The sequence below is a fragment of the Leptosomus discolor genome, chromosome 1, assembly GCF_034619465.1.
Source record: "Leptosomus discolor isolate bLepDis1 chromosome 1, bLepDis1.hap2, whole genome shotgun sequence".
Taxonomy (NCBI): Eukaryota; Metazoa; Chordata; class Aves; order Leptosomiformes; family Leptosomidae; genus Leptosomus; species Leptosomus discolor.
The window spans coordinates 21,522,176-21,544,348 of NC_141391.1; the positions used below are offsets into that span (position 1 = coordinate 21,522,176).

The window sequence follows — 22,173 nt, forward strand, 5'->3', positions numbered from 1 at the left end:
GAAACAGAGATCAAATACTGCTGCTTCAGAGCAACAGCAAGTTGTCTTTGTCAGAAGGGAAACTGCTCTTCATCAGGAAATGCTGACACTTGGCAACATTGACTTCAGAGCAGTCTTGAGGAACTTCTTCTACACAAGGGTTGTATTTCTGGCTCAAGGGAGCCCAAGGTTTTCCCTCCAAAACTGGAGATTCACTGAGCTCAAATAAGCTTAACCATATCTCCAAGGTCCTTCCCTGGAGTAAGTCTCCACACCGATGTCCTTCCCAGGTCCACGGCCTCTCACTTTTTAAAGGGGGTGAGTTTGTTGAAGGTATGCCAAAAAAGGGATGGCTTCCGCTTGGGTTCTGCCAGGGCAAAAACCTGCTGCTGCGGGATGCTGGTAGGCACAGTGATGTGGCGCTGATGGATAGGATGCAGGCTTTGGTGTGGAGGAGGCACAGGACACCCGTTATAGCTTACACCTGCAAAAGGAACAGTTTAAGAAAGCGTATGGGTCAGCTAGCAGAGCGACCAATACCAGGAAAATTTAAGCACAGGACCATGAGACAAATTCCATGGGCAATAAAGCCGGTATGAATTTTGCCATGATCTTCAATGGAAGCACTACTAAAGGTTACCTTTTCTGATGTTCCAACTTTTTAACTGCTGCATTGATTTGGCTTAAGAAGAGATTAATACCAGTAAAAACATTACAGAATTTCCAAAAATAAGCAGCAGTTTCACATAGCCTGGCTATATTGTTTGCACAAGTAAATTCTGCTTTTTCAAAGGAATGACTTAACACAGTAGATATTCGTATTCTAGTCAACTCTCAGAATAAGGCTGGGTAAAATATTGCTACCACAAAAATATTACTTCTTGAATTTGGAAAATATTTTTCCAGGCTAATGTTCTCAGACTTTGACCTTTGTGCACTCTGAACAGAATCTCCTGATCACAATTTTCATCCACTGCCCTGAAAATCTGGACAGGTTTTATAGGTATCTAGTGATTGATAAAAAGAAAATGCTTTAATAATACTAATCTCAGGGAGCAGAGGACTACCTAGCATCAGCTCCTTCACTCCTAAATTCAGACTTAATCTGGTCCCACTTTCTCAATTTATTCTCTCAACACAATAGAGATTTACCCAAAATTGACTCTACGATGGAAAAGAACAAACTCACAACATATTCTGTGAGAGAGTTAAGGAATAAAAAAGCTGTTTCTGGAGATACACGTTTCTAGTCCATCCTGCCTTCTAGTCTAGGACAGAAGGAAGCCACTTTGAGTGTGTTATCATAAACAGAGCAAAAAGATCTTTAGGATATTTTAAACAAAGCACACAATTGCTAAAGAACAAGATGTTTGAGTAAAAGCAAAGGAAGGAATCAGTATCCCTCATTTCTAACTTAATCTCTGCATGCACTTTCTTACATCCTTAAATAAACCACTTGCCTCACCTCTTGAGTTTCTTCTCTAATACAGAGAATACTGACTTGCCTGCCTGAAGGAGACTGGAGAGCTGATTTAGCAGACAGTTTACAAAGGCATTGGAATTTCACAGAATCATAGAATCACAGAATGGTTTGGGTTGGAAAGGACCTCAAAGATCATCTAGTTCCGACCCCCCCGCCATGGGCAGGGACACCTCCCACCAGACCAGGTTGCTCAAAGCCCCATCCAGCCCGGCCTTGAACACTGCCAGGGAGGGGGCAGCCACAGCTTCTCTGGGCAACCTGTTCCTGTGCCTCACCACCCTCAGGGTGAAGAACTGCTTCCTTATATCTAGTCTAAGCCTACCCTCTCCCAGCTTCCAACCATTACACCTCGTCCCATCACTGCAGACCCTTGCAAAAAGTCCCTCCCCAGCCTTCTTGTAGGCCCCCTACAATATGATTTGGTATTAAAGTACAGGTTAATGGAAATCATCTGAACTCCGTGTAAACCATGAAAATTTTTTAGAAGCTTGAAGAACTCAACCATAGCCACATTGTGCTATTTCCTAACACAAAGAACACTGGAACACAGTAAGAATGTAAAGCAATTCTGAACACCTACCTTTAATTTTTCCATGCCTTGACTTACGGGCATTCTGCATGGCTTGTTTCTTCTGGGTTTCTGAGATTTCCATTCCTATATTAAAGTGTAAATTAGGGCACTGGTATAAAAACACCATATCTAATACCTGATTACATTAAATTAAAACAACTAAGCAAACTATATTTTAAACAATTTTTAGTAAATCTTAATTGTAATATACCTGAAGTTTTTAGAAGTATGTTTTATTTTGTCATTGTAAATTTAAAGACAGTTTTTCACTGGACTCACAGCAGGAACATTAATTTGCCTGTAGATTACTGGAAAAAGCTGCTTTTGAGTTCCTGCAAATGGCAATCACTGGGGAACTAACCACATAAAACGTACTCTTTATAGATAAGTCCAGATAACAAGAGATTAAAAAAAAATAAAAAAGTAAATTAACACTTGTGAAAGCTACAAGCCGCCAAGTAACATCACAAATACAGAATGTTTCTTTTTTCACTCACTCTGAGCTAACTTGGGGTAACAAATTGAAGTCCCTGATATTGCACTAGTCCAAATTCGGGTATCCTTCCCTCCACTCGGAGGAGACAGTATCACATAATCTGCCAGACACCAAAGCAGGCTGTGATGTGGTTGTGGCTGCATCAGACTGGGGCTGGATCCCTCGCTCTGGTTTCTCATGTACTTGTTTGCATACTTACATGATGCTATAGTATGTGGTCATCCCTACGCCATTTACTGCACATGAGAGGTGTGTGACTGATCTGTGCTGAGTACAGAGGTGCCAGACATCTGCTATGAAAGGTGACACCAGTGGCTGGCACTCCAGTTTCCTCTCCCTGTGTACATGACAGCTGAGTTACATGGATATGCTACGTTTGCACAAGGTGACAACAGGGTGCACATGCCATCGTCACTCATTTCACTCATGCACATAAAGCGCACAGAAGTTGTGTTTCAAAGTCAGAATGAAGTGTCTGGTTTGGTTCCATTTTGCATCTTCCTGCACTTCTCTATACTTTTAAAATTCCATTTACTTTTTTAGCTTGAACTTATGAAGAAGTTATTACAAATCAGCCTATTAACTTACAATACAACAGCAGTTAGCTATAACTTGAGAGGGCAGCAGAAATTTATTTTATTCTGCAGGGGTTTTTTCCTTTATAGAAACAAGGAAACAGATTAAAAAAAAAAGGGAAGTAATTTAATCAACAGAGATCAGACCACTTCTCTTAGAGTTACTATTATGGTTTGGAGAAGGATTTTCTGGATGTGGCCTTTTCTTCCCATATATTCAAAAAAGCTAAGAAAAGCTAGATTTGGTTTGGGAGACAGAGACTTGCACCAAAGTGTCTTTGAAAATAGAAATAAAATGCCATTTGCTGTTCTGAATCATAAGTGTATGTATTTGTTCTCTGAGTGGTTAGATTAGAGGCTTTGTGTGAAGTCCAGCAAGATAGCTTACAAAATCAACAAGATAAATTTAAACCTGAGGTTGAGAATACTGGCGCCTTTCCACTGGTTTTGGCTAAAGGAAATGTTCAATTATGCCCCCCAAAAAAAGAAATTTTAGAAAAGAAGCAGTCTTCTGGGTAATGGACAAAACATCCAAGCCACTGTGACTCACAAGACCAGATAGACATTAGCTATTACAACTCAACTATTGTTCTTCTAGCTCATGATACCTGTGCCAAAACAGTTGCATCAGAATAATGAGCTGTGACATTTGAAAAGCAAGTTTCCAGAAGGCTGGATGTTACATGGGCAAAAAAGACTGCATGTGCCTATGTGCCATTATCAAAAATACAGTTTCTTGTTATACAGAATTTTCTTTGCTCTGTTGCACAGTGCCTAAAGAGCAGCAAGTAGGATGGACCCTCCCTTGCAGTCCTTCTGCTCAGCACCATGGGAATTTGTGACCCAGCCCTTAATAAGGGTTAGTGCTATTACAAGTCTCATCGTTCACTGCCACTGCCACCACTGTTGAATGGTTACCCTTTTGGATATCATATGTTGATTTTCATGAGGTCCCAGTAGAATAAATAATGACATTTGGGGCTGTAGCTGCTACATCATTGCAGTTTCCTCATGCTTGGGGATTTCTGCGGCAGTGACACTCAGAAGGAATGGTAACACCCCACTGCCTGCGCAAGACAGACCTGCTGCTGCCCAGGTAAAGCACTAGTGTGAGCCTCAGAAGCATCCTGATATACAGCATTTAGCCTGCTCAACATACTCTCCCAGTGGTCTATAAAAGCAACCACTGCAGAAGGAGGTGTAGGTAGAGATTTGAAGAGCTCAAGAATGCTCCTCAGAAAGGGTGGGAATGGTAAATGTTCACATTTTATCTTCTTTTGCTCAGTTTTGCTCATAAAAGTGCAGGAGCTGTGATTTATTCCATATCATCCTTCCGTATGACTGTACGACGGTTCTTGTCACATGCTGGAGTGGAGGCTTGCTGTAACTTTGTAAGAGGGATTGTTTGGACATTCATCATCAGATCCTCTGCATTGTTTTATTACCTTCTGATTGCCTTCACCCTTCTGCGATATCGACTTTATTTTAGAGTTCTCTTTAGGTGAATTAGGAAAGGCAGCCACATAGATGGCTGTATAACAAATTCTGTATAACAATATTTTCACTACTTCTTTAGGAATATTAAAAAGTTTTATTTTCCTTGTTAGTGTTGCTATCTTCTTTGTGTATGTTTTGCCAACGAAATTTTGCTGGAGCCTTTGTCACTGATCTTAAAGGAAGCGTGAAACTTTAAAAAAAAAAATTAAATAACCATCCTAAATGTACATTCACAAATAAGACACTGTCCTTAGAGTGTCCCACAGGCTGTGGATCCAAATCTGATCCTAGGATTTGCTGCCTTTTTCCCTACTCACTCAAGGTTCAGCTTCATTTCTCTGTAAACTCCCCAGTGGTGCTATTGTTGAGTCTGTAACTAATGATACCATTATCATTAGCAACTGCACAGGTCTCCTGGATGCAGGAGGTGCCATTATATGACATAGACAGTATAAATCAACAATTATTGTTGCTTAGCTTCATAATAAAGTGTCCTTTATGAACAGATGTCTTGGGCCAATGATTCGCACAAAAGTGCTAGGCCTCTGTCAATTGCATCTTGTCATATCTCATATCTCATTCTGCTCCGTAATGCACCAGAATCACATGGGTTGCGCTGTGACACAATTGTCACAGTTAACTGCCCTGGACCTTTGGCCCACAATGACAGGGTAAACACACCTGAATAGGCTTCACTTACACAGCTAAAGGTCATGTCAGGTAAGAAAGAGACACCAGTCCCAGAAGGCAGAGTGCACATCTGCACAAAGCATAAACAAGTGCAAAAGCAAGAACATTTCCCTTTGTTTTTACCACCTTTTAGAGAGGAAATCCTTCCACTCACCCATTTCCTTGTCTTCCTGAACTCTTCTCCTTTCACTTTCGCATGCCTCCATCCATCTCTTTTTATCCTCCTGTTTTTTCGCACAGAACAAATGAATCTCTTCTGTTGCTCTGTTAATTATCTTAAAAGCATTCTTTACATTAATGTTAAAGTCTTTGTCTCTGCCATCTTCAGAGTCCACAATTTCCATCTCATCCATGTCAATACGATCTTTATAATACAAGATGTCCCTCCGCAGTAAGTCCTTCTTACAGAACACAAGCTGATGGTCAAAAAGGAAGAAAGTCCTCTGCTGGCTTTTGCCTTGCTTTGATATTTTGGTCAGTTCTCCTGAGTGGATCAGTTCTGAGCTTCTGGCTAACACATCTGGTCCCTAAGAAGATACATATAAATGCAGAAAGTAAATAATATTTTAAGATCTTACTGTGTGCCTAACCAGTCTCATTTCATAACGAAGTCTTAAGGTCATTAAGTTCATTAGATTTGAAAATGTCAAAGAATGTAGATAATCTCATGCAAGCAAACTCAATGGATGCAGTGCTGCTCTACTTTATCTCTGCATAAATCATTAAAGTCAGTGAAGTAGGTTCAAGTTCTGACAGAACTAATAGAAATCCAAAGGAGGTTCTATAGGTCTAACATTTTTAAAAAAATCCATTTTGTCATCTCAATCCAGTGTCATCTCAAAGACAAGTGTCCATGTTAACACACACTGCTCTTCCTGATTTACAAACAAGGTAATCAGTAACAGAATCACTGCAAATGAAGCAACTGGACTTTTAACTGAGCAATGACCAGTTGGAAATTAGACACCATAAACTCCCTACTATGCAGAAAGCCATCCTGTCGAGGACATGAAGTACTGTACACAGTACCTTTGCTCAGGAAAGGGACAGGCTGACACTTACCTCCCAATCTACGATAGAGACTTGCCAACGTGCAATCTTGTCTATGCTTTCTAGTCTTCGTTTTCGCTCATTGATCAGGCACGCTACGTTCTTCATAGCCTCATATGCAGCTTTTATGTTGTTATAATCACTGTGAAATGTAGACATGTTTCAAAGATCACTTATGCAATGGATATGATGCAATCACAAACTGTGACACAGTGCTTGAAGTATTAGCCCCCATCACCCATTTATCCCTCAGGGTACTTAAATGAGAGAAACCCTATTCTCAGCTATTCTGACCCTGTCACAGTGGTCAGTACAACTCAGTGCTGCTGTACTGCTAGGCTTTGTCCAGGAGCAAATTATTAAACTGATGGAAGGAGGCAGAGGAGGTAGATTAAAGAATTGCAGTACTGCCTACTGAAAACAGTGGTAGAACTCCCATTGACCTCAGTGATACCTACATTTCAACAAAGGAATTTGTTTTTAAGCAAGGCTATAGAGGGATTTTATTGGGAAGGGCATTCCTTTAATCATGTTTAACAACTGTACTTTCTCCTTCTTGCTCCCAATGGCTGGGGTCAATGAACGCAAACAGAGAATGCTACATGGGCAGAAAAAATACCAAAAGCAACCTCAAATAGGGCGAGCGAGGGACCCATGAACATGGGCACCGAAGAGAGGAACGAAAGGACACAATGCTGACAAAGTGGCCTGTTTTCATGGAACAAGCGTGTGATAGCCAAGATGGTCACCTTTGCCTGCCTACTCCAGGTCAAATGCAAGCCACCAGTCCTTCTTCCATTGCTCTGCTCCCCTCCTTCTTTCCCTGAGCTACCCACAAGCTTATGAATCTCCCCAACCTGTACGCAAGTTTTCATTCCCCTTTGAACAGCATCCCTCACTCCTTCACCCTTCTCAAATGGAGTCTCTGAGAAGAGAGAAGGGAAGAGAGGTATTTCTTGCCTTAAAAGTCCCAGCAGAGCAGCTGCCTTCCCTCCTTTATCAGAATGCCTCTTGCAGAAAAGGGAGCCAGAGGTAGAAAACAGCAGGAGCCAGAAATAAATCCTGCAAAGGGGTCAGCCTTGCTGTCCTTTTTATCTGCTTCTGTCTCAGTTCCTATTTTCATCAGCTGCTGCTGATGGATGCACTTGCTTCTAAACCTGCACATTACTCTCCTCCTTCTATTCATATCTACAGAAACTCTTTTCTGCCACACTGTATACAAAAAGTGACATTAACAATAACAGGATCCTACAAACATCAGGGAGATGTCCCACAGGGTGACTGCATGATATCCACGTTGCTGCTCTCGCCCTTCCTTATCTCACTTCCTTCTTTCTCTGTTGCTGTGTACATTACTCCACACTTGCTACATAACCTGTGGCCTTCACAGCAGGCTGTGCACATCAGATCTTCAGACTTTTTATGAAAAAACCCCCAAAAATCTACCAAACCAGTTGGCTGGAGCTTTACCGAGGCTCCATATGGGTGTAGGCCTGCCTGTTCGTGAGCATCTCTGAACCGGCAAGACCTTGCTGTCACTTCATCTGCAGGTTTAATAGCTCACAGAATAATCTTTCTAAAATTAGTAGCAGTGAAAGAGTTACCCATAATAGTAATTGCAGGACTTCCCAGGTAGCCACAGAACTGAACAGAGGCATTTCACACCTCCTGGTGTCAGTACTTCACCTTTATATTGTGCCCCTGGCAAAAATCCCATGGTCTCCGAGTGGAGTTTTCTCAGGGTTAAAGAAGTGCAGACCTTGACCAAGGAAGCATTGCCTCAGGCTGCATTTGGATTTTGAGCACAGCGGTCAGAATGGAACATTTTCCTTGCAGTTGTACAAGGTAAAAAGTCAGACATTTAAAGATAAAATCTTAATTTAGTCAAAGATTTAATCAGCTCAAGTGTATACTAGAAAGGCTAATAACCTGCAACTTCAATTCTTATTTATCCCAGCTGAAAATACAATATCCAGACTTCATTGCAAACAAAGGCAATGTTTATTACTAATAAGATTCTAAAAAACATTACCTCCAAACTTCCTCAGATTGTGTCTTTCTCTAAGGCCCTCTTTACCTTTTCTTGTGTCACATCATTTATGCAGATTCCCCCTTTCTCCTGTGGATTTCCTTCTCCTTCATTTCTTTGACACATTGGCTGTTTTTCACTCTGATTTACACATCCCTCCCTGCATTCTATTTCACCACCTTCTTCCCTTCCTTCTCCCTCTTTCACTTATTCCTTGTTCTGTCTTGCATCCTGTCAGTCCCCTGTGCTGCATTTTCAGATACTGGTTTTGTCAGTATTTGTGATCGTTCCAAGATGCCCATCTAGTAAGGAGCTCCTGCCTGTAGCGGTCAATGGGAGTTTTGTTCCTGATCTCAAAAGCTTCAGCGTTGTGTCACCGAGAAAGCTTCAGTATTAGGTGTTACTACTGTTACAAGATTTGTTTATTCCATTCTCTCACCTGTGCTCCTGAGTGGTGTATTTGAGCAATTCTGCAAGCTGCAGAGGGTATTTGCAGATTTTCTGAACAGGCGTGAGAAGAAAACCGTCAATGGCGATATCAATCATCTGCTGGAGCAAGCGACAGGCCTCGAAGAAGTGACGGTATTTGCCCTGTTTCATTAGTTTGGAAAGTTCAATGCAGGCACTGGGATGATTGTTACAGTACTCTGAATAAATAGCAAAGCCTTCTTGCTATTAAAAAAAAACAAAACAAAACACAAAAAAAAAAGTCAAAGCTTTAACTGAAGTATTTGTCTATAAAGGAGGAAAGATATTTCCGTAACATCTATTATATGTAACTAGATTAATTAATCCATTTCCTATATTGTTTCCAGGCTGATCAGACATGAAACTACGCAGAAATGTACTTTTTAACTGTCAAAACTATGTACGTTCTTTGTAAGAACACAGAAATAGAGGCCTCCATTGAGTCAGGATAATCAAACCCACTTTAAGAAGTACTCTTCTTTGGGGAAGACCGCCATAGGCTTAGTAAGTGTCTATCATGAAATCACAGCCTCTTTCCCCACCACCTTCATTCCTTATTTTCTTTAGGAAGTTTTTGCATGATCAATAGGAGATCACTGCAAATAGTCCAGCTCATCTGTGATCATTACAGTTTTGAAAGGAAACTTAAAACTGTGTACAAAGTTACATGCTTGCTAAAGATGAGGAGAAATCTAAAACATTTAAATAATTCTTAAATTGTAAATTATTTTATATTCTAAAATGCTATCTATACATAGTTTAGTATTTGATAGGCTCTTTTACTAAAATCCCCTCCTAACACAGTAACTTAGCATTTTCTTATTGCATTTTAATTCATAAATAAAATCAACTTTTGCAACATACATGTTGAAGAAAACATGACCCTATTTCACTTAGATGAGGTTCCTCTTTGTTGTACTGTTTCTCAAGATCCTTCAGAAACTTCCTTTGGAATTTGTAAATATCTTCAATATTTCCAAAAATGGTGCTTAACTGAGCTGCGGTGAACATTCCTGTATGTTTGCGACACTGCCGAATATAACCCTGGAAATGAAATAAAAACCTCTTCAGTTTGAAGTTGTGAAAACAGGTTCTACCCTGAACGAGCCCATCTGAGGTGGCAAATGCCCTGTGATCTATGGACAGGTGAGTGAGACCACCAGCCACACACACACAGGGACATGCATTTTCAGATTTGCATCTGAAATGTTTAAACATTGATTCTTGCAGTCCAACTTCTGTCTCACCATACCATAAATGAATCAGGGAACTAGAAACCTGCAGAGTGTGTAAAGCCCACATGTATCTCCTTGTTCAACAACTACCTGCCAAGCTTGAGGTGAGCCCAGTGTAAGGCCCCATGCATGCTACTACTTCAGCTGCCGCGCTTTTTCATCACCATTTTTCTGTGCTGCAACAGTTCTCCTCTATGCGGACAAGAACAAACCCTAAAACACTTAATAGAAAGACAATTTCCACCAGGGCTAAGTACTGGCTCCTTAATCAGTAGGTAAGTAAGGTACAGTCTAAGCCAGAGAATCAAAATTAAGAACATATTATAACACATTCAGAATGCTGCTGTTTGGTAAAATCCATGTGGTATTGGCACAAGGTCATAGCATTGACAAGACCGCACATAAAAATACAATCACTTTTCCAGTTTTTTTCTCTTTACTTGTAAGAACATCACAGGGGTCCAGTTCACTTTATTCTTATCCAGTGTTAAGTAGATACACAACTGAGTACTCCAGTTGTAAAACGCCCTCGGAGCAAATTCTGCTCTGCGTCAGTAACCAGCATTAGGTCGCATGGGCAGTCACATAGCTAAGAAACAAAGGTACGACCAGGGGCCTCTTAGGGCTGAAACACACAGCAGCAGCTGCCACGCACAGCCGGCACATCCTCAGGTACCTGGTCCACAAAGCCGAGCATGGCAAGGAGGATACAGTGCAGGGGCTGAATATCCAGGAATAGCTGCTGTGCTCATATCTTCTATCAGTTATGGCGCCGGGGTACAGATGAGTGTGAAGGTTAAATGGTGTGAGTGACAAGGGTTATCTGCCAGGCTCCTCCAATTGGCTGCTTTCAGGCAGGTTTCCCCCAAATCACTTTAGGAGCAGACAGCTGCAAAAAACTGTAAAAGGCCTTGCGATTGCTCCGGTGAGGTTTACCAGGAAGCAACCTTGGAACATTACTGGCACTGTTATGAATATTCCTGTCTCCTCCAGCCATCTGTTCTGAGAGCTGTGCAATGGCTACGCTGCAAGCCAGCTACCACATTTACTACTGTCAGGAGGATAACTCCAAAACTAATTCCTGTGCAGCTCTTGTAATGTGGACTGCAGGCACTTCTTGAATGTAAAACGTTTTTCTGGGCATACTCCAGCTTCACGATCCTGACTGCACCAGCCCTAGTGATTCATTCTGGCTTAGTCTTACTTGAGTATATTTTCAGCCTTATGTGCTGTTTGCACTACCCTACAGGTTCACTCTGAGGAAAGCAGACCATCTCTACCCCACATGTTGAACATGAAGCAACACTTCTCAACTTGGAAAATGTGTGTTTGTTCTCTTGTACTAAACTCACAGACATGTCAGATTTAAAAAAAGATGTATAGAACATATGTATTAGAGAGAATTAATTATTAATATCAGTCTAAGAATGAATAGGTCCGTAAAATATGAAAGTCATGTCCTAGAACTCAGCTAACCATGGCAGAGACACAGCTGCCTGTACAAATTTCCCCCTGATCTCTTAGGAACACAGTCAAGCTTACTAGCTTAAGTAAATAGTGAATCTAAATGACAAAACTTAGATTTAATGTTTTTTAAATTAACCTATTAGCAACTATTTTATTCCTTTTTCTTTCTTCAAAATGCATTAAAAAGGCCTGATGTAAAAAATAAATAAACAAAAAAATACTGCTGTCTTGTCTACTTAGTTGTCCATGAAAGAATTTAATGATGAGTGGTGGACTAAAGGGTGACAACACAACAAATACAGAGAGAGATCTAGCAAACTAAAAAGGAATATTTTGGTAGGTTGCTTAGCACCCTTCCAGATGCTGACCACAAATACAAGTCAAATACAGGTCAAATGCGTCACATTCCACGTCAGAAGAGGCAAACTTCAGTAAATTAAGCAGCTTTTTGTCCAAGCACGGGCCTCCAACAAAATCTGAACAAAAAGCAGAAACACACACACACCCCCACACACCCATTTTATGGTTAAAATAAGCAAGGTAGTTCTAAAATACCTTTAAAGACTTCTTTGTAGCTTCTAAGCATCCAGCAAAAATCTCTTTGTTGGAGAAAACAAACAAAAAAAAATCTCATCCAGCAAACGTTCTCTTTGCAAGTTACTTTCAAAAAGTTTTCTCCCCGAACTGTAACTGATTTTATTAAAGTTAGTGAAAGTTTTCTATCTAAACCAAGTGGTAAAAAGCTCTAAATAAACTGGATTTCCTTCTCTCATTATTATGGAAATAGCTGTTTAATAAGCAAAGCACTTTTTCCGTGTCAAAAGTGGAATTTTTTTTTTTTTTTTAAAAGGAAGCTGTGCCCTGTGGCAGTCGGCAGAGAGGAAAGCCATGAGAGTACAGAAGAAGGGTCTGACTGAGCGCCTCAGAAGTGCAATTGGGAATGTTTTGATATGAGAAAACACTCCGGTTCTCAACTTATATGGGATGTTTTGTTCACCTTAGGTCAGCAGAATGCCCTCAGGTTATAGCATGTACCTCACAGATGTCCTTGAGATGCTTGATATAGACGCGTTCTGTGTTCATAATTTCCTGTATAACATTGGTTCTCATTTGATCCTTGTTTTCAGCTATTTTCTGACGATGCTTGCTAATATCTGCATCTTGTTCTTCATCCTGGTTACTGCTACAATTTTCTGGCACTTCTTCCTGATTAACTCGCAGCTGCAGCCAGAACAAACAAAGCAAACTAGAGTAAAGCAGCAAACTTTTACAAAATGTGATAAAACTGTTACAAACTTCTTACAATTAAGAGAGGACTTGCTACAGAAATGTTCCCATTCTTACCTTACAGAGAGGGTTCCACAACAGGATTTATCTCATCATACCCACTGCATATTCAAATAAAGCGTTGAGATTTCTGTGTGGTTAAATACAGGGCTTTCTACTCACAGTATCCGAGAGATACCATGTTGTGTTGCCTGTGTATTTTTCAGACTTAAGCTTATTTCTGACCCTTACTAATAGTTTATGTGTTACTTTGGCCAAGCCAGCATATGGGTAAAAATTACAGAAGTAGACAACTCAAACACTTTTAAATAGTTTCCCTTTTCCCCAGTTCCCCATCTGTACGATGTGGGTAACAGCACCTTCTTTTTCAACTTTTGTCTGATGGCCCACATTGTCTGGAGATCTAGAAAGGGCAAAGGCAGGAACCATCTCTTGCACTTTGCGTAGTACTTCAGATGGTGTGGCCCAAGCTCTCAAAAAGTACTTTAATTTCTAAAACACAGTTCAATTTTATACCATTCAAGAGTTATACTGTCATTAATCTGGCTGAGTTCTGACTGGCGAGTTCATATTACGAACCAGACTCCTACACAATGTTGAGCTAATAAATTAAGCCTTATTTTACCAAGAAATCCCTGCAACATAGCTTTCCCCACTCCCTCACAAAAACTGCTGCGTACTCTCCATATACACAGGTTGCTCCTGGCTGAGCTTTCTGCTGCCCTCATTTCTGCTTGAGAAATTCCTTTGGTTACAAAAAGACCACACAAAGCAAGAAGCCAGAGTAAAAGGTGTCAGAGGAGCTAAGGGATCTTGGGGTGTGATTCTCTATTACTTTTTTCCTTGTGCAGTCATTGGGAGTTACACTGCTGATGTTCAGACACAAAGACACTGAGGAGGAGGCCCTTCACTTAAATGTAACGCCATGACAGCTGCTGTTGCACTCTGCTAGGAATCTTGCGGGACAATGGTGCAAAAGCAAGAGAGTTACTCACCCTGACAAAGCTAGCTGGAAACCAAGCTTCCTTGTCCTCGTTTCTTCCCCACCACCAGTCTTTGTTGGAAGCTTCTAGAACTCTAATGACATCTCCAGCTTTGAAGCCCAGCTCTTGATCATCCATAGTCACATGGTCCCAGAGAGCTTCTGCATAGACAATACTGCCATCGCTTATCAGCTGAGATGGGAAGAAAATGAGGTTGTGAAGGACAAAAGATAAACAATTAACTGTTTATAAAGTACTAAAAGATCAAAATACCACACTAGAGTGCCCATGATTACTCCTATTACAGGATAAAACTAAAATTCCGGATTTTCAGAAATCTATGTGTATATTTATTAGTGAGAACAATTAAGAGTTCTACTCCAGAGCAGTTACACACGCTAACGAGTTCCACTCCCAGTGAAGTACTAGTCACTGTCCTCTTCCCTTGGCATCTGCTCGTGGGCCCTGTCAGAGACAGGACACCATGGCTGGATTCTTCGCTACGCTGCCGTTGCACTTTTTATTAATATGAAACCTGTGGTAAATACACCCCCCGTCATAACAGCAATGCAAAGCCCAGGACGTTACCTCATTAATTGCTAGCTGTTCCCCTCCGGGCTGCAGGTACCTGGGAGTGGCTTGGCAGAGCTCCTCGTAACTGTAATCTTCCTCACTGCCATTGTCGTCCACTAAGGCCGAAGATTCAGTCCCACCATCTGCAGCAACTAAAACAAAGGTGCAACAGCTGTTTGCTTCATCACTTTTATGATTCCCAAAAAAAAACAATGCAAGAGGAATCACTGAGAAGTTGCTTTTGTTGTCACTAATACAACAATAACAGAAGTGGAGGGCAGCAGAGCCCTCAGGAAAACCGCTTTTCCGCCCTTAAATACTTTTTACTCTTCTTTGGAATTTTCTCATTTAGCAGCTGATGAAACTGAGAAATTCTCCTTTTTTGTGCACGAAAAATAGAACTACAACCACTATTCATTTATTTTTTATCCAGAGGAAATCTCAAATGACCTGAATCAGAAAGGAGGTCTCAATGCCATTTCCCAGATGGCAGATGAGAGAGCTCCAACGGGCCCCTGGCAGTCAGAGGGGTCCTCTGTCAGTTCCACACTGGGTGCCGTCACATCGTCACATCCCCTGCAGGGAAGTAACAACCCAACACCTCCGTGCCCACTCACGCAAGAGCACATGCCAGGGGAGGCACTGGCTGCACTGCAGTACCTATGGGGAGGGCCGAGGGAACAGGGAGTCTCGACTGAGCACGGTGTAACTGCCTGGGAAAAAACTTGTTCTTTCCCCAAATCACAAAAAATTCCTGGTCTGACAATTGTACATTTTCTGACCAGAGAGGCAGCTCTGCAAAGAAATAAGAGGCCAGAACTAAGATGGGCTTCATCTTATTACACAGCCACATAAACCCAGAGAAACATCGTGTGAGTGACTCATGATGCACATGTGAATCTGCAGTTATTGTATAAAACTGTAAAACCCATTTGGGGTACATCACTGGGTGGTAGATCCTTTTGGCGATCATCTCCGTCCTGGCAGATGAAGAGGAGTGGGGACTGATCTCAGGACCAAGTCATACTGACTGACTCACAACTGCACTGCTCAGTGCTAGGTCCTTTCAGAGTAGGTTTGCCTTTGAAAGCCAGTTGTAATGTTCAAACAGATCAGGGGATGAGCTAGTGACCAGGAAGTGTTCATCACCAGTGGCCCACTGCTTGAGGGCACTCTCTGGTCCTTGTTGATTTATCATTAAAGATCTATTTCTATGGCAGGCCCAAGCTGTGAATAACTAAAGAGTCTGAAGATCACACAGCGCTCAAAAATCCAATAAAAAATTAAAATAAAATAAATCTCCAATTCAGAATGGGCTGCTGGCAGCGAACTCCTCTTCTAACAGTCTCTGTGTCCCAGATAAGTTGACACACAGCCTGCAGAGCATCTCTCTCACTCCTGAGTGCCTGGGAAGGGACCTTTAAGTGGAGTTATTGAACCTGCCACTTCCACCTAGCAGCAAGGCTGAGCAGCAAGGCCCTGACCCCGCCTCTTCTCTGCCCTGCTTCAAGCTGGGTATCGCCTCCCTGCCGAGCTCTGGGCTCCAGATGGGCGAGAGTCACAAAAAGATGACTCCTGGCTTTGCTCCACACACCTACACAACTAACAGGCACGCCATTGCCTACCCGTTATCCACCTTACAGGGAGAAACACCCCAAGCCCCTCCTTATGGGCACGCATACCATCACTAGCATCGTCAGTCATTTCGGTATTCATTTGCAACAGAGATCAAAGCTGGTTACTGCACAGATTCACCAGAGAACTTGTGACACTTTTCTGTCCTTTAAAAGTGGAAAAATATGCCATAGTCTTGATGTAACAGAAGATGGCTATTCATCTGTTCTGTTCTACTCCTCAGCATTTTAAATATACACTCACATTAATGGTATAACCTGCCTAACAAGGGAGGATGCAGAATCTCTATTTAAAAAAACAAGATTTTTTCCCCTATAGACTCATAAATCTGAGCACTGATAGACTTTTAAAATACATCTTGTGAAAGTTACTGAAACTTCTTTATTAAAAAAATCTGCAAATAAATGATTCATTAAATCAATTTTCAGCTTACAAAGCAACACGAAAAAAATTATTCCCAGTGATCCTTTATACATCTCCACTGTACTATCAGTACTGCCTGTTGGTTTGTTCCAGTAACAACAGCAAATCAAAATAACCTAATTCATTTGGCTCCAGATGAAAAATGACTGCAATTTTGGGACCGATAACTGCTTATTATTCTGTACAAAATCAACAAGCTTACATTGTCTTTGCAGTTACACTCGAGCGAAAATCAGTCACTTGCATTCCGCACCTATTCGCCTATTGTTTACAGACTGAAATATCAGAGGTAGGGGTGGGTTTTCCCGATCGCACCGACGGGATGCAAAAACTTAAGCGACAGCCTGGGACTGCTTCTGATCTCCTGGCAGCTTTGTCACCAGTGTAAGGCAGCAGGCTCCCGTGGGTGACATGGTCTAAGTGTGATCAGAATCAGGCCTCCTGACTGCCACAGTTTATCAGTTCAATCTAAAAACAATATAAAAGAGAGAGAGAGAGAGAAAGAGAGAGAGAGCATGTTCTACTCACACATACCCATCTGAAGGCTCTCCAGACTCCAAAATCGTGCCATTCCCCCCCTGGCTACCATGCTGCCGTCAGACTCGACCCCAGGGGAAGGGTTTGACCTCTACCAGGTGATGCTCGGTCCCGAAGGGCTGGCGGAGGATCACAAAAGGCTCTGAGCTACGCACGGCACGGACAAACAGCCTGTTCACTGCCTTCAGCTCCCGGCTGCGCCTCCGAGGCTGAGCCCGGCTGGAAGCTGCCAGCGGCGGGCGAGCTCCCGGCTTGCTGACATCATGGGGTGCCCTTAGGGAGGAAGTTCCAGAAAAGAAACAAAAACCTGGCTGCCTGGCCCTGGCCACGCTGCGCCTGCCACTGCCACCCAGACTGCTCCCAAAGTGCCCGAGCGTGAGAACACAGCAAGCCAAGGAGCACATTTGTTTCTCATTAAAGCAGCTTAATGCGATTTCAATCTATATTCAAATGACTGCAATTCAAAGGAAAGACTATGTGGATGGGAGCTGGGAGTTCCTTGTATTACAACACTGTTCGGAATATTGGTCTATCTTTGTTATATTATACCTGTTAAAATTCCAGTAGAAGTAAACATTGATGGTATTTTTATTATGAAAACTTCTCTTGCTTCACAGGCAGATGCTGTTATCATTATTTAGGGCACAAGCACCCGAAGTGTTAAGGCTGCAGCAGACTGCTCCCAGGAAAGGAGCGGTGAATTGTGAAATTTTCTCACTGAAACTACAAACTTAATTCAGCTGCTTGAGAAAACAGAGAATGAAGCAGGAAAGCACCCAAACAGTCCAGCTTTCACTGGGATGGACCCAGCCAAAGCACAATCTCATCCATTCACCACATGCCAGCATTTAGCACCCTTACATCTGCGTTGTTCTGCAGGGAAGCTGGATCAGATTATGCACTGGAAGCAAAGGCAGAAGCTGCTCCCATCAGCAGAGCACACAGCCTGCTGCAACCTGCGCTTGTACGCAGCACTGCATATGGAAAGCAGCACTACATTTACCGTTTGGAAAGCTCTGTAATCACTATGGCTCATTCTTCACCTGCAAACTGCATTGCTCAGCTGAGCCTGTCCTGTAACTGGGGACTGCCTTCTCCAGCGATATGTTCACAAAACCCTGGAGGCACCTCTCAACACCCACTGAAATCACATGGTTTCCCCTAGCGCTGCCTCAGACAGAGAAGGAAAGGCCAAACATCGCCCTGCAATATTAATGCCATCTTCCTACAAAAATCCAGACTGTGCTGCTCTGCACAGAACACTGATAGGAATTCTCTTCTGAATCCCCAAATTTCCCTATTATTTCTTGCTACAAGGACACTTGTTGGACAGCACAGTAAAAAGAAATTACTACATATTATAAGATGTTTATACAGAGCCCCACACATTTTTCTTGGCACAAATCATTAAAGAAAAAACAACCCAGCAAACAGAACTGACACTGAAGCGCTGATGATCCTGGGACCCGCAAGTGAAGGCTTCACACTTTTCATCAGCCACAGCACAAGCTCTCTGCCCTGTCAAACCCCTACCGGCAGGGGAGAAACAGCCAAACTGCCAAAGGAAAATGAGATCAAACCCCACACAGCTCTTGTAGAACATATATTAAAAATGATCTCAAAAACAGTCATTTGGTTTGACTTTCACAGAACAGAATGGACTGTATGCTTTCGCCCGATGACTAACCCAGTGCCACCACAGGATGCTGCTGGTGGGGGAATCTGTTCTCTGCACAGGCACATCTAGCAACGGTGCAGCCACAAACTGAACCACCACAAAAGTACTCGTTGGGGGTGAGCTGATGGCGGGTTCCTTTCCTCGCAGGATCAGCTGGGGACAGGAGGAGGCACAGGCTGTCCTTTGCAGTGGCAGTCCACAGTGACCCTGTCCAAATGCATGCTGAGCCGGCCTACCCACTGCGCAGGGCACTCTGAAAGGGCTGTGGGTAGCACATACTAAAATACTAAAACTAAAAGCTAGTTTATCAGCCTTGAGAATATCCAGTTCTAGATACCCTTCTGGTATCATAGGACCCTCCACCCTGGGGCAGACCAAAGGTCCTCCCCACCCATGGCTCTGACAGCAGCCAGTAGCAGATGCCCAGGGAAGAACATAAAAATAGATGAGGCATGTAATGGCATCTTTGTGATGTACTTTCCTGAATTCCAGCTATCTGCAGGTCAGAGTCAGATCCCTCCTGGGTCAGAAGTGATATCTTCGTGTTTAATGAACGGAATTTTTCAAACCACTTCCCGAATTTCTGTAAACTTTGGGGATGTGAAATATCATGTGCAGCAATTAGTTTCATCGTTTAATTTTATAGAGTGTGAAAACTATCTTTTACGTTGAACTTGCTATCTGACGATTTCATTTGGTGCTCTTTCATTCTTTCATTACTGGAAACAATAACTATTATCTGTTCACTCTTCCTATGCCAGTCAGACTATTCCCCTATTGTCCTTTTTTCCAAGTTGCAGAGCCCTAGCCACATTAATTGTTCCTTACAGAGAGACATTGAGTAGGTTTTCTTGTCCTTTTGCCTTTCACTGTATTGTCCCCTGCAAAAAATGCCTTTTGAGGTGGAAAGGAACAGGGGATGGCCCCCACACGCCACACCAGTGGCACAATTGGGCTTTCTGTTTTGTTCTCTATTCCCTTCCTACAAATTCCTGCCCTCTTATTTACTGTTTTGACTGTTACTATGTACTGAACTGACACTTCAATTATCTGTCTGGATTCTTCCTGAATGGCTGTATCCAGCTCAAAGTCCATTCTTCTGCAAGCATACCAGGCTCGTGGTCCTCCACGTGCACTGCCTTGCCTTTATCAACAATGAATCCACCTGCTGCCAGTTTCAGTATTGTGAAATCCTCCTGCAACTCTGTTCAAGCAGCTTGTGCTTTTACTTCCGTAAATAATTTAGCAAGCAAGCAACAATTATAATTTCATTCTATACCTCCCTTCCCATGTTATTTGTGAAGACACATGTGACTCCACCGGTGATCTCTCTCCTTAAGAAAACCAGCTGCTTTCCTCCTCTCCGTTACCTAGTGCTTACTCACTTGTTAAAGCATGGGAGGATCTTCCCTCTTATCCCAGGCCTCTATTAAGAGACATCTGTAAGCGATCTCCTCAGAGGCCTTTTGGAGATCCAAGTACTCTATGCCTACTGAATCCCCTTGGTCACATCCTCAGTGATTTTGCTGAGAAAACCTAGTCCATTTGTGGGGCACAGCTTTCCTCTACTTAGGGCACACAGACTCTTCTTCATTATAAGGGTCCACCAGTCTGTTGATGTTACTCCCTGTTATAGTTTCTAAGTCCTAAATACATTCTTTATATATTCTACATACTGTTACGTCAGACTCGCTGATCTACTGCTCACTGGATGCCTCCTGATAGTTCTTTATAAATGGTTATCCCATGGCTGCCTTCTTCCCTATACTGAGGCAATTTTTGAGGAACGAATTCCATGCTGAGGCAGTAGCTCAGCAATTTCATTCTTAAATCCCTTCAGAAGTCTCGGTTCTGGCAATTTGTTACTATTCATTTAGTTACTCTAAAACTTTTACTGACATTTTGAGACAGATCCTCATCTAGTTTGAGCTCAGGTTTTATTTCTCAGTCACTTCTTACAAGGCCTACAAACTGTCTGGTAGTCTACCAGGTGCTCATACTTTTTAAAAAGGATGTTGTTTTTATATGTTTAGCAAATTGTTTCTATGCTTCCTGCAATTTAACAATCTGAAGGATGTCTTTTTTTTTTTTTTTTTTTTTTCTTCCTTCTGATAGGTTCTTTTCCCTTGTGTTTAATGACAAAACGCTTTTTGGTGTTTCCACATTCTAACATGAACTTGCTCTAAAAGTCTAACATGCTGTCCTTGAACACTCTCTGCTGCCTGTAAGCATTCAACACCTTTTTCTGCTCCTTTATATTCCTTCATTACATAAATGACTTCTCACTTTTATTTACTTTCCCTCTTAAATTTACTTTCCCTAAATTAAAACACATACTGTATTGGACTTTTTTTACTCTTCTCACCTCTGCAAGGATATTGGCTCAGCGTGTGTTATGGACACAGAGGGTAAGATTCATTATCTGTCTGTATTTGGTCAATGAACAGCACCCTAAATTATCTGTTTCTTCCAGTCAAGGTCATCTGGCTTAGCTAAGAAGTCTATAGAGTCAGATGAGACACATCCCACCCTTACAGAGTAGCTCTTACATGTGACCCTGCACACACCTCAGGAACGGTTCAAAAATTGTTCCCCTTCCTGTAGGTCTCCTGATTAGCTGCACCAAGGAGTTACTTATGGTGCACCTGAAAACGTAGCACGGTACCCCATTACAACGCTTAACCCACACGACAGCAATTTACGTCTGCGTTTATGACTGTGATTGCTGCCCTTGAAACTTCTCTGGTTTCCTTGGTTTGTCATATTTACTGTTACCATCCTGGTGATCTCAGGTGGTTCGTAATTTAACCTGTCACTACACTTTTTCACATTTAGGCATGGCATTCCAGTCCATGGATCAAGTGACACTTGATGATACAGTCCATTTGTTTACCTGATTAGGCTCTTAGTTTTTCTTTAGTACATTAGAGACCCTCTTCCACTGGTACAATCGTTTCTGTTATTCCTATACAGCTTGCTGTATAATATGCTGGTTATGCTCCACTGGTTATCTTCCTTCGACCAAGTTCCTGACATATGTCATCTAGCTTCTTTAAAAGTGCGTTTATTTCTTCACTTTACTTTTTAAACTTTCACTATTACCGGCAGGGTTGCCTGTTTTTCTAAATCCTCCTTAAACAACGTTTGTCCAACTGTTCCTGACTACTGCTTGCTTGAGTTTTGTCAGTTTGTGCCCCATCCTTCATTTGAGGATGCAGTGATCATTGTCATAACCTGTAAAGGATGTCTGGTCCTATACTGTATAGTATTTCACTTTGTTAGCTTTCTCCTAATTCTTTGTTTAGAAACTACTCCATAATCTCTTGATTTGCATGTCAGCAGCCTGCTTTTGTTTTGGTTTAGAAAACAAAGGATCTTTTTTATTTCAAACATTTCTCAGTTCATAAATAATCTAAATCTCCCTCTTTTTAATACAACTTTCTGGATGAAGGTGCCTGGAGGTAAAAAGGCCTCTTTGTCTGACACTGAGCGTGGTATTAGCAGCACTTTGGACAAT

At 42.0% G+C, this 22,173-nt stretch overlaps 1 protein-coding gene across 5 annotated transcripts in view; it reads right to left on the reverse strand.

The window, feature by feature from the left end:
* Positions 1–281: 281 nt before the first annotated feature.
* Positions 282–22,173, reverse strand: part of SPATA13 (spermatogenesis associated 13) — a 156,853-nt gene continuing 134,961 nt past the window's right edge. The window contains exons 1-10 of one of the 5 annotated variants that reach the window (XM_009959814.2): positions 16,976–17,030; positions 14,399–14,535; positions 13,823–14,002; positions 12,576–12,761; positions 9,703–9,882; positions 8,810–9,042; positions 6,354–6,483; positions 5,446–5,818; positions 2,039–2,117; positions 282–456 (exon numbers count right to left, since the gene is read on the reverse strand). In XM_009959814.2, the coding sequence (XP_009958116.1) occupies positions 282–456; positions 2,039–2,117; positions 5,446–5,818; positions 6,354–6,483; positions 8,810–9,042; positions 9,703–9,882; positions 12,576–12,761; positions 13,823–14,002; positions 14,399–14,535; positions 16,976–17,030 (1,728 nt within the window). Of the gene's footprint in view, positions 464–2,038; positions 2,118–5,445; positions 5,819–6,353; positions 6,484–8,809; positions 9,043–9,702; positions 9,883–12,575; positions 12,762–13,822; positions 14,003–14,398; positions 14,536–16,975; positions 17,031–22,173 lie in introns of those variants that run through there. The other 4 variants (XM_086481825.1, XM_009959813.2, XM_086481826.1 and 1 more) reach the window with 4 other exon arrangements.